The sequence below is a fragment of the Ostrinia nubilalis genome, chromosome 28 (genome assembly GCF_963855985.1).
Source record: "Ostrinia nubilalis chromosome 28, ilOstNubi1.1, whole genome shotgun sequence".
Taxonomy (NCBI): Eukaryota; Metazoa; Arthropoda; class Insecta; order Lepidoptera; family Crambidae; genus Ostrinia; species Ostrinia nubilalis.
The window spans coordinates 7877664-7892927 of NC_087115.1; the positions used below are offsets into that span (position 1 = coordinate 7877664).

The following is a 15264-nucleotide window of genomic DNA, read 5'->3' on the forward strand; positions in this document are numbered from 1 at the left end:
AAATCAAATATGTATGACGAACATTATGATACTATTTTTTATATTATTACATTAGTAGATACAAAAATATGTGCTAAAACATTAATTGCCATGATTATAAATTACTGTATCATTTGTAACGATTAAAGAAGACTTTGTTTACTTTATTTTTGTTTTGTTTTTAACTGGCAAGACTTGTGAATAATTTATTTTCTAATTTTTATTTCATTTGTATAAGACAGAGAATTAAAGTGAATGTCGTGTATGTTATTTTAATGCATTTATTGTTTTGTAAATAAATTTATCATTGCAGTTTTGTGTAGTTTCTTTAAATGTAATTTTTATTTCCATAAGACTTTTTTACAAGCGTATTTTCACTTTTAGCAAACTTGTAACTTTAAAAATACAGGGGCTATTTTAAAGTCTCGCTGACGTTTGACGTCCCAAAAACATCCCCTCTTGGCTGACTGAGTTAAGCGCTACATTTATAGCATGGAAATGTCATTTTAAACACGTGTTTAATGTCTATAAGTTTTTTCTAATAGCACCAACAAGGTTTATCTAAATAAAACAAAATTATGTAGTTAAAAACATTATATTTCTCAAATTATTTTCTTTGAGGCGATATACAAATAATTTGTGTTAAAATATTAAACATTCATCAACACTTTATCAAGTTTTACCATTTTGGTAACTGGCAACACACATACTTTCATTCAAAATTCAACCAACTAGCAAACGAAATAAGGCACCTTTCACACATTAACCTTTTACATGGCAGTAGAAACACAGTTCCTAGCACATTTTATACCTTATTTCCTTGTGTTGATGCCCAAAACAATGTTTTTGTCTTGAAATCCAATAACATAATTGTTTTTGATCCTTAACACAAGGAAATAAGGTACAAAACTATAAGTAAACAAGACTAAACAAGTTTTTTAAAATAATATAAAAGCGGGAAAGAAGAATAGGCGTATTAAAATGGAATATACATTTTACATTTTAGGATGTTCATTACTAAAGTGTTCGGTCGCGCTACGAATGCTCGCAAACCCAAATAGAACGCTCCTTACAACAAAATTAAAGATCACTGCGTGGCTCAAGTACATAAATACAAATAATCTGTCGGAAAACCTTAAGGTAGTTGACACCACCACCAATGTGATTTTTTTAAAAGAGTTTAGTCCAGTTATGACGTCAGGAGTAACTTTATTAAATTACAAAGCAACCAAAAACCATAATGTTAATTTACATTTCATTAACGTAATGAGTTTATAAGATTAGAACGAAGTATTGAAAACAAATAGATATCTACTTTATTGGAAACTAAAATTATTATGTAACTAAAATGTACTATTTTAAAGAATCTGCCCTAAAATTGTTGGTGCCAACTACCCAATTGATTCTATTGCAATTTAACAGCATTAAAACACGTATTCATAGCCCAAAGCTCACAGTCTTCAATCGCTCAGCTCTAAATCTGAGTCTGAGTCATCCCGTCCTCCACGTATCGTCTTCTTGCTCTGTATGTGTAGCTTCTTCTTCTGCTGGTCTGGCGGCGTGAGGACATCTCCAGAGTACTCGATCACCTCCGACCTGGGAGGGAAAGTCATTGGTGTCAATGAGGAATAGTGGTGGGCCGAGAGTGGTGCCTTGAGGAGTTCCAACAAATTGTGTTTTTAATAAGGAATGGTTGTAGGCCCAAAGTGGTGCCTTGCGGAGCTCCCAAAATTAGTTTTCTTAACTAATGAAATTAGTCCTTCTAAATCGTGAGCACATGATTGTACGTTAGGTGTGCTCGCTAGCGAGTGCGTCAGAAAAATTATGAAGATTTTAGTTCCTGAATGTAGCCGCTAGGGGCGCTGTACAATCAGTCACACAGTTACCAATTAAAAGTTATTAATTAACCAGTTTAGCCAGCCTAATTGTTTACCCACAAGGTGGACTGATGACCTCATAAAGGTAGCGGGAAGGCGCTAGATGCACCGCCACCAAACGACCATTGTGGAAATCATTGGGGGAGGCCTATGTTCAGCAGTGGACGTCCTATGGCTGAAAATGATGATGATGATTTTTTTTTATCCACAACGAGGAAGCTCTTGGCCTGTATCTCACCTGATGGTAAGTGACGATCAGGCCGAAGGTGGAAGCGAGCTTCACCCGGAATCCGCAACCACTGAGGAACTGGCTATCTTACCTTTTGCCGGAACACAACAATGCTGTTAACATTGTTGTTATGGCGACAGACTTAGGTAAGATGATGGTAGCTAGCCAGGCGGACTTAGAACAAGCCCTACCACCAACCAAACTGAACAGAAAAACCTGCCCCCACTGGGAATCGAACCCGGGACCTCTGCGTCTGAAGCAGGTGGTCTTACCACTAAACCACAGAGGCGGTTAAAATGATGCTGATGATGATGATGATGTTGATGATGATGATGTTGATGATGATGTTGATGATGATGATGATGATGATGTTGATGATGATGATGATGATGTTGATGATGATGATGATGATGTTGATGATGATGATGTTGATGATGATGATGAACTGTTTACCTGGCGAGCCTCCACTCTAGCATTTCTGTGGAGAAGTCGTCTCTATTCCCGAGCTCGGTGAAGCCCACGATGAAGTCCTTCGTCTTGTTGTCTTTCACCAGCCCAATGGTGGGAATGACGCGGATCTTCAGGCGGCCTGCGGGTATTACGAACGTTTCGTTTAGTCTAAGCCTGGTCCGGGAGCACGTAGAATTTTGTCCAATGACCCCAAGCTACCCATCCTTATTGCTCGCGCGTAATTATGTTGCTGTCGCGTTCGCACACTCACTGCAGGCGCCCGTCGCACAGTCGCGTCAGCAATATAATTACGCGCGAGCGATAAGGATGGGTAGCTTGGGGTCATTGGACAAAATTCTACGTGCTCCCGGACCAGACTATAATAAAACTTACACGCTCGTTGAACAGTGTTTTAAAGTAACATTTAGTATGGAAATGTCATTTTAAAACAGTGTTCAACAACTGTGTTTTTTTTATTAATAAGAGAGTTAGTTTCTAATGCATGTTGTTTTCACCTTTAATTAAGTTTGCATTTAACCAGTGTCATTTTTTTGTGAACGCTACAATGTAACCTTGTTAGTGATCAAATAAATTCCAGTCTAACTAACGGGACTATTCCCACCTCACGATACCACCGCTGCAATTCCTGTGTAGGATCTACAGCTTGACCGCCAATAACAGTACCAATGAAGTAAAGTTTGTACCGGGGCAAGGTTAAACTGTCATTGAACCCACAACTAAATTAATCAGAGGAACATAGGAGTTCGAAGTTAAGGTTCGAATTCCCTTGAAACGAAAGGTTTTGAGGGGTTAACCTGTAAGAAAAGACAGTCTAGCTAGTGGTAAGATCACCTTCTTTAGACCCAGAAGTCTCGTGTTTGACTCCTAATGGGGGCAAATTTTCTAGCTCAGTTTGGTTGGCCTGACTGACCATCGTTTTATCTAAGTCTGTCAACGTAACAACAATTGTTCACGCAGAACTAGTTAATAAAATGCATTCTTGAGTTTGAGAATTTATTGTACTTTGGACAATATTACATTGAAATAATTTGTGAGTTAACGTGCCGGCCGGCACGTCAAGCCGGTTCGGTGGCTGATAGGCGAGAGGGGATACAGTGAATGGGAGAGTGAACGCGCGCGCGGACCGAATGAGATTGAACGGTAGTGATGTGAAGCTGTCTGTCATAGACATCCTCCGGGGCTTGAAAGCTAGGTAGCTTTCAGGAGTTCTAAGGTGTCTTCATTCGGCGACGGCAGTAGACATAGGCGGTTCATGGCCCTTCGAACGATGCCTTGGGATGTAGAGACGTCTGCGACTCGCGGCACTCCATCAGAGCCGGGGAAGAGTCTGGATATTCGTCTAAGGCGCCAGCATAGCGGCGGTGCGCTCTCGTCCTTAATCAGGACTAGGTCATCAACCTTGAGGTCTCTGCATCGCACCTTCCATTTCGTGCGCTGCTGCAGCTCGGCTACGTACTCCATTGACCACCTCTTCCAGAAGTCTTGACGGGCTTGCTCCAGTCGCTGAAACCGGTCAAGACGATTTGTGCTATAGTCAAGCAGGTACGGCGATGGCAATGAGGTTAGCGGCCTACCAATTAAAAAGTGGCCCGGGGTAAGAGGAGATAGGTCTTGGGGTGAAGGACTTATTGGACATAGGGGTCGGCTATTTAGGATGGCCTCAATCTGAACAAATAATGAGCTCAGCTCCTCAAAGGTCAAGTGTACATTTTTTATGACTCTATGTAAATGAAACTTCGCTGACTTGACCCCACTTTCCCAATAACCACCAAAGTGAGGAGCGTACGCAGGTGAGAAACGAAATTCGATGCCTTCACGAGAAGCGTGATCAATGATAGAATCGCTATTATTATTTAAAAATGAATTTATCTCTTTATTAGCTGCAACAAAGTTTCTACCATTATCACAGTAAATGATCCTTGGCTTACCTCTACGGGCTATAAATCTTTTTAAAGTCAAAATGAATGCATCCATTGACAGCTGACTGACTAACTCTAGGTGGATGCATTTATATCGGAAACAAATGAAAATGCAAAGATAACATTTACTAATCTTACATCCGCGGCCCTTGCGGTCTGTTATCAAAAATGGGCCCGCGAAGTCGGTGCCTACTGTGGAGAAAGGAAAATCAGGTTGTACGCGATCTACAGGTAAGTTTCCCATAATGTTTTCCATAGTACGAGCGTTAAATCGGCGACAGGTAACACACTCGCGCGCTACACGCCTAGCTAGAGTCCTACCTCCTACAGGCCAATATCGTTCCCTATAGTCTTTTTCACGTAAGATGATCCGTATGACACTTCAAGGTTATCCATATTACGCATACTACATATGCAGAATATTTTTGAAAAAATATTTGTATTTTATTAGCAATATGATAAAAAAAGAAAACTACCTTGTCTTGAAATATTTAGTAAAATCTGAGTCTATTGATTATATTTTAATTAAATACGATGTAAAAATATTTTTTATTTAATGTACGCGATGTGTAAAACGGAATAGATTTAGTGCTGGGGTATTTCTTGTATAATAAAATCGATTATTTCCGCGGTTCATTAATCGATTGCAGTGAATTCTTAGTTATTAAAAACATCACAAAAATCAACTATATTTTTCGATTATTGACTTTAATAAACGCATTAAAAATAAATTAATGGTTTTTAATTTAAAGAAACAGAACCAGTACTTTTTAGGGATCGTTTTTTTGAACACGAACCATGAAATTTGAATATTATCAATAAAAAATTGTTACAATAATATTTGTTATTAAAAAAAAGCATGTTTTTTGTTAAATAACACCTATACAAAATATTTCTCTAAAAGTAGGTTTTACTAACTCTCCGAAAAAAATCGATTGACAAATCGCTATGGTTTAGTTATGTGACATCTCTAAATCTTTCAAACTCGAAACGTCATACGGATCATCTTAGGTGAAAAAGACTATAATCGAGGCTAAGAGATGTTGAGGACCTGCGTGTAACAAGCGAATATGTTCTTGTTTAAATATAAGTTTTGATAAATAATGACTAGAATGTAACAAAATGGGGTGACGTTTATCATACTGGTAGTTGGACGTATCGATTCGTCCTCCTACTCTGAGAATGCCATTTTCATCAAGAAATGGAGTAAGGGATGAAAGAGCAGTTTAGAATTTAAACATTTACCTTTTCAACCGACTTCAAAAAAAAGGAGGAGGTTCTCAATTCGACCCGTATGTTTTTTTTTTTTTTTTTTCTATGTTTGTTACGCGATAACTCCGCCAATTATGAACCGATTTGAACAAATCTTTTTTCGGCGTATAGGTAGTACCTCAAGGGTGGTCCCATTTAAATTTAATAATAGAAAAAACAACCCCCAAGGGTGGAAAATTGGGGATGAACTTTTTTATACGCAATATCTCCGCCGATTATAAATTAATTTGAACGATTATTTTTTTGTTGAATAGGTATTATCAAAAGGGTGGTTTCATGCGAATTTGAAGAAAATATTTCACCCCCAAGGGTGGAAAATTGGGGATGAACTTTTTTATACGCAATTTTTTTAATTTTTAGTTTTTTTTTGTGTTCACGCATTTGAAGTCGGTTTTATTTTTTTAAAAAGTTAATTATTTGAGCAATGCTAACTCAGTAGCAAAAGAATCTTGTTGAACTAACTTGATTAAAACATCGTGAGCCTTTTCTAGCTCTGAAACTTGAAGTGGACCTTGTAATCTATTAGATTTTATCTTTCTTCTACAATTATTGATGAATCTTAAGACTCTAGTCAGAACTCTAGTAAGTTGTTAATTTAGAAAATTTGCTTAAAGCAGCTGACAGACTGGGCATGGAAACTGCCTCCTCCCCCACTAAAGTTTGGTGAATCTTGAGCTCTGGCAACTCTATCGAGCCGAAATTGTGTACAGCTGGCCAAGAGTCTTCGGATTCTGAGAGGAAAGGTGGGCCGTGCCACCAGATAGAGAGGTCTGAGTGATCTGGATCAACGCCACGCGAAACGAGGTCTGCTGGGTTGACAGATGTGGGCACGTAACGCCAGTCTGCAGGATTGGTAAGCTCGTTTATAGCAGCTACTCTGTGGGTAACAAAAGTTTTAGTTTTATTTGAGTTTAACCAACCTAAAACAACTTGAGAGTCTGTCCAGTAAACCTGACGCTCTATAGGACAGCGTAGTGCGGCTATGACTGTAGAGCATAACTGAGCTCCCAGGAGGGCAGCGCAGAGCTCGAGCCTTGGTATGGTGGTAGGTTTAATTGGTGCTACTCTTGATTTGGCACATACCAAGACGACTTGTATTGCACCACTAGAAGAAATGGACCTCAAATATATACAGCTACCGTAGGCACGCTGTGAAGCATCAGAAAAACAATGAATTTGTGTAGACACAGGTTTATCAATTAAAATGCATCGAGGAATTTTTAGTAACGATAGACATGAAGATTTATTTGCAAATTGTAACCATGACTTTTCTATTTCTGAAGGAACAGGTTCGTCCCAATCAATTTTTTGACTCCATATTTCTTGTAACAGAATTTTAGGTTTTATTGTAAAAATTGATAGAAGACCAAGTGGGTCAAAAATTTTGAAAGTAGAAGAGAGTATAATTCTCTTTGTGACATTGTCTGATGATTCGATATTATGTTGGAAGTGGAGTTCATCGGTGGACGGCGTCCAACCTACGCCTAACGTACTAGTTGCCTTGCTAATCATGAGATTACCTTTTTCTAGGTCAACAGAATCGGCGAGTAACTCAGGTAAGTTGGAGCGAAATTTACGCAGATGAAAACCTCCCTTGGATAACTCAGAAGAGACAGCGAGATGGATATGACGCAGTTCGGGCTCAGTGCTGGCCCCGGTAAGTAGATCGTCACAATAGAAGTCATTTTGTATGATGGTTTTGATCTGCTGGTCTGCAGATTCCTCACCTATCTGCCAAAGACAACGAGTGGTAAGAAAACTGGCACTAGCAAACCCGTAAGTGACTGTGTTCAAACGTAGTACCCTAATAGGATTATCTTTGCTGTCGCGCCACAAAATAAGTTGCAGATCGCGATCAGCTTCGTTGAGGAGCACTGAGCGAAACATTTTCTCTACGTCCCCTGTCAAAATATATTTATGCTGTCTAAAACGGACTAGAATATTGAATAGTGGTTCTTGGACTACTGGACCCACCATCTGCAAATCGTTAACTGAAATACCAGAAGTGGTACGAGCTGACGCGTCGAAGACGACACGAAGTTTAGTAGACTCGCTTTGCTCTTTTATCACAGGATGATGGGGTAGGAAATAAGCGTTTAGTGGTCTAGGCACTGGAGATTCAGATAAATGACCTAAAGCTTCATACTCATCTATAAATTGACAATATTCCTTTTTTAAAGTTGGTTGTCGTTGGAACCGAGCCTCTAAATTCAAAAACCTCTTTTTAGCCAAGTTGTACGAGTCTCCTAAACGGTCTACACCATCGCGGAGTGGCAATGATACACAAAATTGACCACTGTCAGTTCGAGTAGTATTGGCAAGATAATGTTGCTCGCATAATTTTTCTTCAGTACTAAGGGGTTTTTTATGTGGAAAAGTCTCTAGTTCCCAAAATTTTGTTAACTCGTCTTGAACATTACACAAGTTCTCATCTTTAGAGACGAAGTTACACATGACAGATTTAGTTTTATTTTCATTAAAACGTGGCAAAGGTCCCGTGACGAGCCATCCTAATTTAGAGGCTTGAAGCTTTGGATAGCCACACCCTAAGGAGTGCTGCTGAGCACTTATAATGTCCCAGAATAAATCCGCACCGATAAGGATATCTACTGGAGATGGTTCGTTGAACGTGGGATCAGCCAATTGAAAGCCACTAATATTTAGTTGCTTAATATCAAAATATGATTTAGGTAAATTGCCAGTAATTTCAGGCAAAACCAAACAAGAAGCAATTACATTGAATGAAGTTGTTTGTGAATTGATGCGTAGAATACAGCGTTCTGTGTTTAATTGTAATTTAGTGTTACCAATGCCTACTATGCTAGTCTCGGAAGGCTGAGGAGTCAGGTTTAGGCACCGCTTTACAGCTTGAGTGATAATAGTCGACTGGCTCCCGCTGTCGAGTAACGCACGTACTACCATAGATTCATTTGTGGCTGGGTTGGTAACTTTGACCTTAGCAGTACATAAAAGTACTTCTGGTGAACATACCGAAGACAATGTAGTTGTATTCACAGATTCAGTTTCCTTCGGTTTATGTAGAAGAGAATTGTGTCGAGATTTGCAAAAACGACAAGTGCCTGAAAGGCGACAACGACTAGTAAGATGTCCCGCTCGCAAGCAAGTTTCACATAAATTATTAGACGAGACAAAATTGAGTCTATCTTCGACAGATTTCGTTTTGAAAGAAGGACACTCGAACAGACGATGATTATTCTTACAGAATAAACACTCTGGTTTAAATCTAGAAGTGTTGCCTTCGTTGGATGTAGTCACTAATGACTTTGAAACATTTGATTTATTTTGATTATTGTTGTTAGAGAACTGCCTTTGCTTGTTATCTAGACCATCTTGCTTATGGCGATAAACAGTCTCCAAAACATCAGCGCGAGACTTCAAAAAACTAAAGAAGTCACTTAGCGAAGGTATTTCGCTTAAGTGATTTCTGTGCTCTTCCCACTTGAAATATGTGCTATTATTTAACTTTCCCGCAATAATGTATATAACTAAAACATCCCATTTATCAGTTGGCAACCCGAGTGTATTAAGTGGGGCCGGCCGGCGTCGCAGGCTCGCAGTGTCGCTCGCAGTCAGGAAACCGCGATGCGCAGGCGATGACGCGTGACCGGGATCACTGGAATGCGTTTATTTCGTATGCCTAAGTAAACTGATACTAGCAAGGTCGTATGTGGGAACTAATAGATTGTAATAAGTGAGATCAAAGTTGTGAGGTTACATTTTTAAGTGTTTTACAGGTTAAAATAGTTGGGATTGCAATTAAATTGTTAGAATAGTGCTTTACTTGAGAAATGTCGACTTTTGACTTGAATTTATGTAAATAATGACAAGTTATTTAAATTTAAAGATAAGTTACTGTGCAAAAATAATAGATGTGTCAGCCAAATGCGATTATAGGTTATTTTGTTAGAGGTATTTGTGCTTGCCTGTCCTACAAAATTAGATAGCGGCACTAGACACAATACACAGAAAATACCTGACTAGCTAGACACTTGACCCTTGAGACACTGAACACACTAAATGCACAGATTGATTGGAGGATAGAAAATAGGTAGGAATAGAATGGAACGGGCTCACTTTTAGTTAGGCAGGCAGCTGGGCTCCGGGGCTTGACGGTGCAGTAGGCAGCGGCGCGCAAGGTAGGGCTCGGTGCAGATAGGCAGCGGCACGTCGCGTAGGGGCGTGCAGTGCAGGTAGGCAGCCGCGCAATGTAGGGCGCGCAGTGCAGTAGGCAGCCGGCTCCGGGCTTGATATCCAGACTGTCCCCTCGGTAGGCAGGAGCACACGTAGTGTAGGTATAGGAATCCTCGTGTCTGTTCGGAGATGTAGGCTTCGAGTTTCAAGGTAGACGTGCAGGTTAGGTTGGCTCGACGAAGGTTCTCGGCGCAGGTAATCGACACGCAGGGTGATGTTGGCGTTTTTGGTAGATGGAAACTTGTCTGCTCGTGTTCGAGGAATGCCTTCTCGTGCCTTCGACTGGACACGCGGTGTGAAATCTCGAAAAATTGCTTCGATCCGAAGACTGTAGGTCCTGTCACGGTCGCCACTTTGTTCACGCAGAACTAGTTAATAAAATGCATTCTTGAGTTTGAGAATTTATTGTACTTTGGACAATATTACATTGAAATAATTTGTGAGTTAACGTGCCGGCCGGCACGTCAAGCCGGTTCGGTGGCTGATAGGCGAGAGGGGATACAGTGAATGGGAGAGTGAACGCGCGCGCGGACCGAATGAGATTGAACGGTAGTGATGTGAAGCTGTCTGTCATAGACAACAATGTTAGTAGCATTGTTGTGTTCCGGCAGTTGGTGGTAAGGTAGCCAGATCCTCTGTGGTTGAGGAATTTGAATAAGCTCACTTCCACCCTCAGGCTAAACATTATTTTCCATCTGGTGAGATACAGGCCACAAGCTATTCATGATGAAATATTTTGAGATCTTGAGATGCAACTTTTAACGTTAAAAAGTTTTAATAGCTATGACATCTCAGGTGTAACTTTTTAAGTCAAGTTTAGCCCAAAGGTTAACTGGCAGATAATGCCCGTTCGTTCGTTTCAGCCGAAAGACGTCCACTGCTGGACAAAGGCCTCCCCCAAGGATTTCCACAAAGACCGGTCCTGCGCCGCTCGCATCCAGGCACCTCCCGCGACCTTCATCAGATCGTCGGTCCACCTAGTGGGAGGCCTGCCCACGCTACGTCTTCCGGCTCGTGGTCGCCATTCAAGAACTTTCCTGCCCCAGCGGCCGCCAGCGCTACGAGCTATGTGCCCCGCCCACTGCCACTTGATTTTAGCGATTCTGCGGGCTATGTCAGTCACTTTGGTTCTCCTACGGATCTCCTCATTTCTGATTCGATCACGCAGGGAAACTCCATAGGGAAGAGGCCCATAGTAAGCGACCACGTCTCAGCTCCGTATACCATCACTGGCAACACACACTGGTCAAAGACTTTTGACTTGAGTCACCGCGGTATTTCGGACGTGAGAATATCGCGAAGCTTCCCGAACGCTGCCCAGCCGAATTGAATTCGACCTCTTTCTCGAAGCATGCACAAAAGAATAAATAAAAAAACTCACCAGCCAAAAACGGTGCCCGCTCAGCGTCCAGCTTCACGAATCTCGTCTCAACGTGTTTCTTGGCCAGCGTCTTGAGATGCATGTCTACGATCCGACATCGCGGCGAGTCGTTCTTGTAGAAGTGACAGACGACATTGTTGCTTTTGTTGCAGATCGTGAAGAACTCCTTCTCACCGTCTATTTCTGTGTATTCTCCGTGACCCTGAAAGACAACTTTTTAAAGCCTGGTCCGTGAGCACGTAGAATTTCGTCCAATAACCCCAAGCTACCCATCCTTATCGCTCGCGCGTAATTATATTGCTGTCGCGACTGTGCGACGGGCGCCCGCAGTGAGTGTGCGAGCGCGACAGCTTGGGGTCATTGGACAAAATTCTACGTGCTCGCAGACTAGACTATAATGGCGTGTACAAATAATAGCGTATTTTTTAGTAGGTTTTAATTTTACTACAATAAAAACATCTATACTGTTAATTATGAAAAATCCAAAACGTTAAAATAACGGTATCGTTGCGGCCAATGAGATGCTGTCATAGTGACATTGACAATACGTCAATGTCACACTAGGATAAAACGTCAGAATAGAGGGACGCGCGGAGACGACTCCGCGCGCTTTTGTGCAAAGTGATGAATTGTAATTAAAATAAGGCAATATAATGTACAGTCACGGAATGAAAAGGTTCGTCAGTTTTCAAATTGATTCCTTCAACGAATCGCGAGCACATATTACCTTTTGAAACTGTGTTACAGAATAATCTTGAGTTAGAGAAAATAATCTTTAACTGTTCGTCAGTAAAGTTCAAAATTATTCAGATGTTGATGTCAAAGTTGTTTGACGATTTATCTTGTCAAGAAGATTATTATGATTGATAAACTAAAACCTTCTTGTTGGTTCAACCTGCCATTATTATTTCTATTAAATAAAAAAAACTATTGTCAATTGGTCAATGTCATCATTGCATTGCACTGATGGGATAGAAAAATAAACAAGCAAAACCTTATTCGTTAGCAAACGTCATATTTATTTAAATGTTAGCAGCACTGTTTCTTGCACTGTTATGTTGGCAGGTTTGACTCTTACAGTACTTAGTGCAAGCGAAAACCGACACTAAGGTGACAAACCTTTTCATTCCGCGACTGTACAAGATGAGTATCCAGTGTTTTATTTATGAGAATAGATCGACCGGCCTCTAATAATACTAATATTACAAAGCTGAAGATTTTGGTTAAACGCACTAATCTCAGGAACTACTGGTCAGATTTTTAAAACTCTTTTTGAGTCTGGCTGAACTAACGGCCGAAAAAATTTGGTGGTTTGCGGCTAAAGTCTGGTCGCCGAGCACGTAGAATTTCGTCCAATGACCCCAAGCTACCCATCCTCCTTATCGCTCACGCGTAATTATATTGCTGTCGCGACTGTGCAACGGGCGGCCACAGTGAGTGGTGAGAGTGCGAGCAAAATTCTACGTGATCGGCGACCGGACTTTAGACCAAAACAACAGAATGTAAACCCATGTTGACACCACCAATAAAAGAATACAAGTACATAAAGGTAACATACGTTGGCGAGCCACTCCTGCTTCAGTTTGGCGCGCTGCTTCATCTCGGCGATGCGCTGCTGCCTGATGGCTTCGATGTCGCTGCTGTCCAGGGCATCTAGCCTGGAAGGAAGCAATATACAGTGTGAGTCACGTTAAAGTGTACATATGAAAATAGATGCAATTTTTGGTTTTACGAAGGTAATACGATAGAGAATAATACAAAGTAATAAAAACTACCGGTTATAGGGGCATTTTTTGGAGAAATTTATCAAATAACCAAAAAAACACGAATTTAAAAGCAGTTTTTTTTCAAAAAGTATCATTTTTCATTATTTGTTGGACTTTTTTGTGTATTTTATGTATTTTTTTAGTATCGCCTGTTATTTAGCATTATTACTGTTTTTATTTTATCAAGATATACCGCTTAGTTTAAAAGTTATTACGCTTTCTTTACAATAAGTAATTAGAAGAAAAAAAATTCTATAATTTTTTTTAAAAAAATCTCAAAAAAATTTTGACCTCTTTTTTTGTCGATAAAAATAGGTCTAGTTTCATCTATTTTCATATGTACACTTTAACGTGACTCACACTGTATATTATATACCATGAGAACCCCTCTCACTAAAACTTGTAGAAGTATTACAGTAGAATCTCAATTATCCGGACTCTTTCTTCACGGTTCTTATTACCGAATTAGGATCTGGGACCTATCAAAACGGCAAGGCGCCGCCACCGTAACACGGTACGTACGGTGTCTAGGTTCATTGTTAAAAGAAATGAATTCATCCAATGGCAATGGTCTAATAATAATAAATAAATAATGTATTGAAAACCCTTTCTATTGTAAAAAGTTAAATAATGTTTTTACTTTGAAATCGAATATCCGGAATACCCCTGGTTTCAATTGATCCAGATAATCGGGATTCTACTGTATGTAGAACACATAATAAGCAATAAAGAATTTTAATTTATTTCATTTCTGGTTAAAACATTAGAATAGAATTTTTTGCTTTAAAAGTGGTAACAAAGGATGAAACATAACATTATTTTAACATTATGCTTAAATGGAAGGATTACATTAGCAATCAATGTGATGCATTAGGATACAATAGAAATTTAGAAATCTAACTAAAGTACACAATTTCTCTATAGAATTTTTTTTAAAGATTAAAAGGGCAGGTTTTTGACCACATTTAATTTTTGATCAGGGTGTAGCGAAGGGGGTCTGATGCCCGTTTTCACAATTAATTCCTAATTTTTAAGTGCCCCCTATGAAAACAAAATTCATGTTATGTGTTAGCATAGGGGTCACTTAAAAATTAGGGATTGATGGTGAAAACAGGCATGAGACTTTAGACTTACTTAGTATGGAGTTTAGACTTTTTGAAATTAACTAAGAACATTTAAACAATTTGGGTCCAGAAAGCACAACCCTATAATATTTTACTCTCAAACTTCAACTAAAGTGGTGCGTTTTACCCTCTGACCTGAAAATTAAATTACAGTGTAAACTGTGTATAACGACACTCAAGAGACTGAGCATTTTTAGACGTTATAGAGAGTGTTGAAATGGAGTGAATCGGTAAAGTACAAGGTAAGCCAACAAAGTCAGGAAATATCGACGTTATAAGGAGTTTTATGTTAAAAGAAAGACTTTACACTGTACTTACCTTTCAATTTCGCTGTCCAGCTGTTTCTCCACCGTCTGGGCCACATGGTGTAGCATCTGATCCATATTGAATTCTTTTCAGTTCTGAAATTAGTTTTTTAATTGTGATAAAAATTGAGGCAAATAGGCAAAGTATATCTTTATTTTTGACGTACGTATAAAACTTAGTATATCTTTATTTTTGAACAATATTAGCAACATACAGCTAGGACCACATTAAATAAATCATGAATATTGTTTTTTGGTCCTAGGTACTTATTATTTTTTATGACTAATCTTTTCTGTCGATTGGTGTAACGTCGCAGTACCATCTTAAATTTATCTTAATTATTTACTTACAACAGCAGACAAGCTATTTCATTCATAAAAGGCAGCAAAAACATATTTTCTGTCCAAATATTATTCACTCTCCCACACAAAAATGGGCACAAATGCGTAGTGACCTCATCGACCACACATGGTCACGAATTTACAATTTACATAAAAACAGACCTCTGTTCTCAAGATGCGACGACTGGGACTCCTGCAAGATAGCTTAAATTACACAATACACACCTTTTTATGTTCAAAATATTGTCCAATAATTAAATAAATTAATTTTAATTCACGAAACAAAAGCACCGCTATTTGTTTCGCAAAAAAGACCACGGGGTGGAAACGCCATAGAGTTTGACAGCTCCATAGAGAGTGAATTTTTTTGACAGTTCCGAGAGGAAG

The 15264-nt window shown here is 39.5% G+C and overlaps 1 protein-coding gene and 1 long non-coding RNA gene across 6 annotated transcripts; both read right to left on the bottom strand.

Annotated features, from left to right (window-relative positions):
• Positions 1-555: 555 nt before the first annotated feature.
• Positions 556-15211, bottom strand: LOC135085502 (thioredoxin domain-containing protein 9). 4 transcript variants are annotated; one of them, XM_063980295.1, is made up of 6 exons: positions 15103-15211; positions 14549-14631; positions 12899-12998; positions 11341-11542; positions 2539-2674; positions 556-1575 (listed from the first exon to the last, which is right to left on the bottom strand). In XM_063980295.1, exons 2-6 carry the CDS (start codon positions 14611-14613, stop codon positions 1440-1442), a joined length of 639 nt encoding a protein of 212 aa, XP_063836365.1. In that variant the 5' UTR covers positions 14614-14631; positions 15103-15211; the 3' UTR covers positions 556-1439. The 4 variants fall into 4 exon arrangements, with proteins under 4 accessions (XP_063836365.1, XP_063836367.1, XP_063836366.1 ...); XM_063980297.1 differs by having other exon boundaries at positions 14549-14621; positions 15103-15204; XM_063980296.1 differs by having other exon boundaries at positions 15040-15108.
• On the bottom strand, positions 3533-10456 carry LOC135085513 (uncharacterized). Of its 2 annotated transcripts, none has more exons than XR_010260144.1 (2): positions 9843-10456; positions 3533-4059 (listed from the first exon to the last, which is right to left on the bottom strand). It is a non-coding gene; the product is annotated as an uncharacterized LOC135085513 (long non-coding RNA). The 2 variants fall into 2 exon arrangements; XR_010260145.1 differs by lacking the exon at positions 9843-10456 and adding an exon at positions 9550-9691.
• Positions 15212-15264: the final 53 nt, after the last annotated feature.

What these genes read in the sequence shown, in the direction of transcription:
- LOC135085502 (XM_063980295.1), bottom strand. Translation starts at nt 14,613, where the DNA reads ATGGATCAGATGCTACACCATGTGGCCCAGACGGTGGAGAAACAGCTG. An exon ending in CTGGACAGCGAAATTGAAAG is followed by an intron (nt 12,999 to 14,548) that starts GTAAGTACAGTG and finishes GCTTCCTTCCAG; the next exon opens with GCTAGATGCCCTGGACAGCA. An exon ending in AGCAGGAGTGGCTCGCCAAC is followed by an intron (nt 11,543 to 12,898) that starts GTATGTTACCTT and finishes GTTGTCTTTCAG; the next exon opens with GGTCACGGAGAATACACAGA.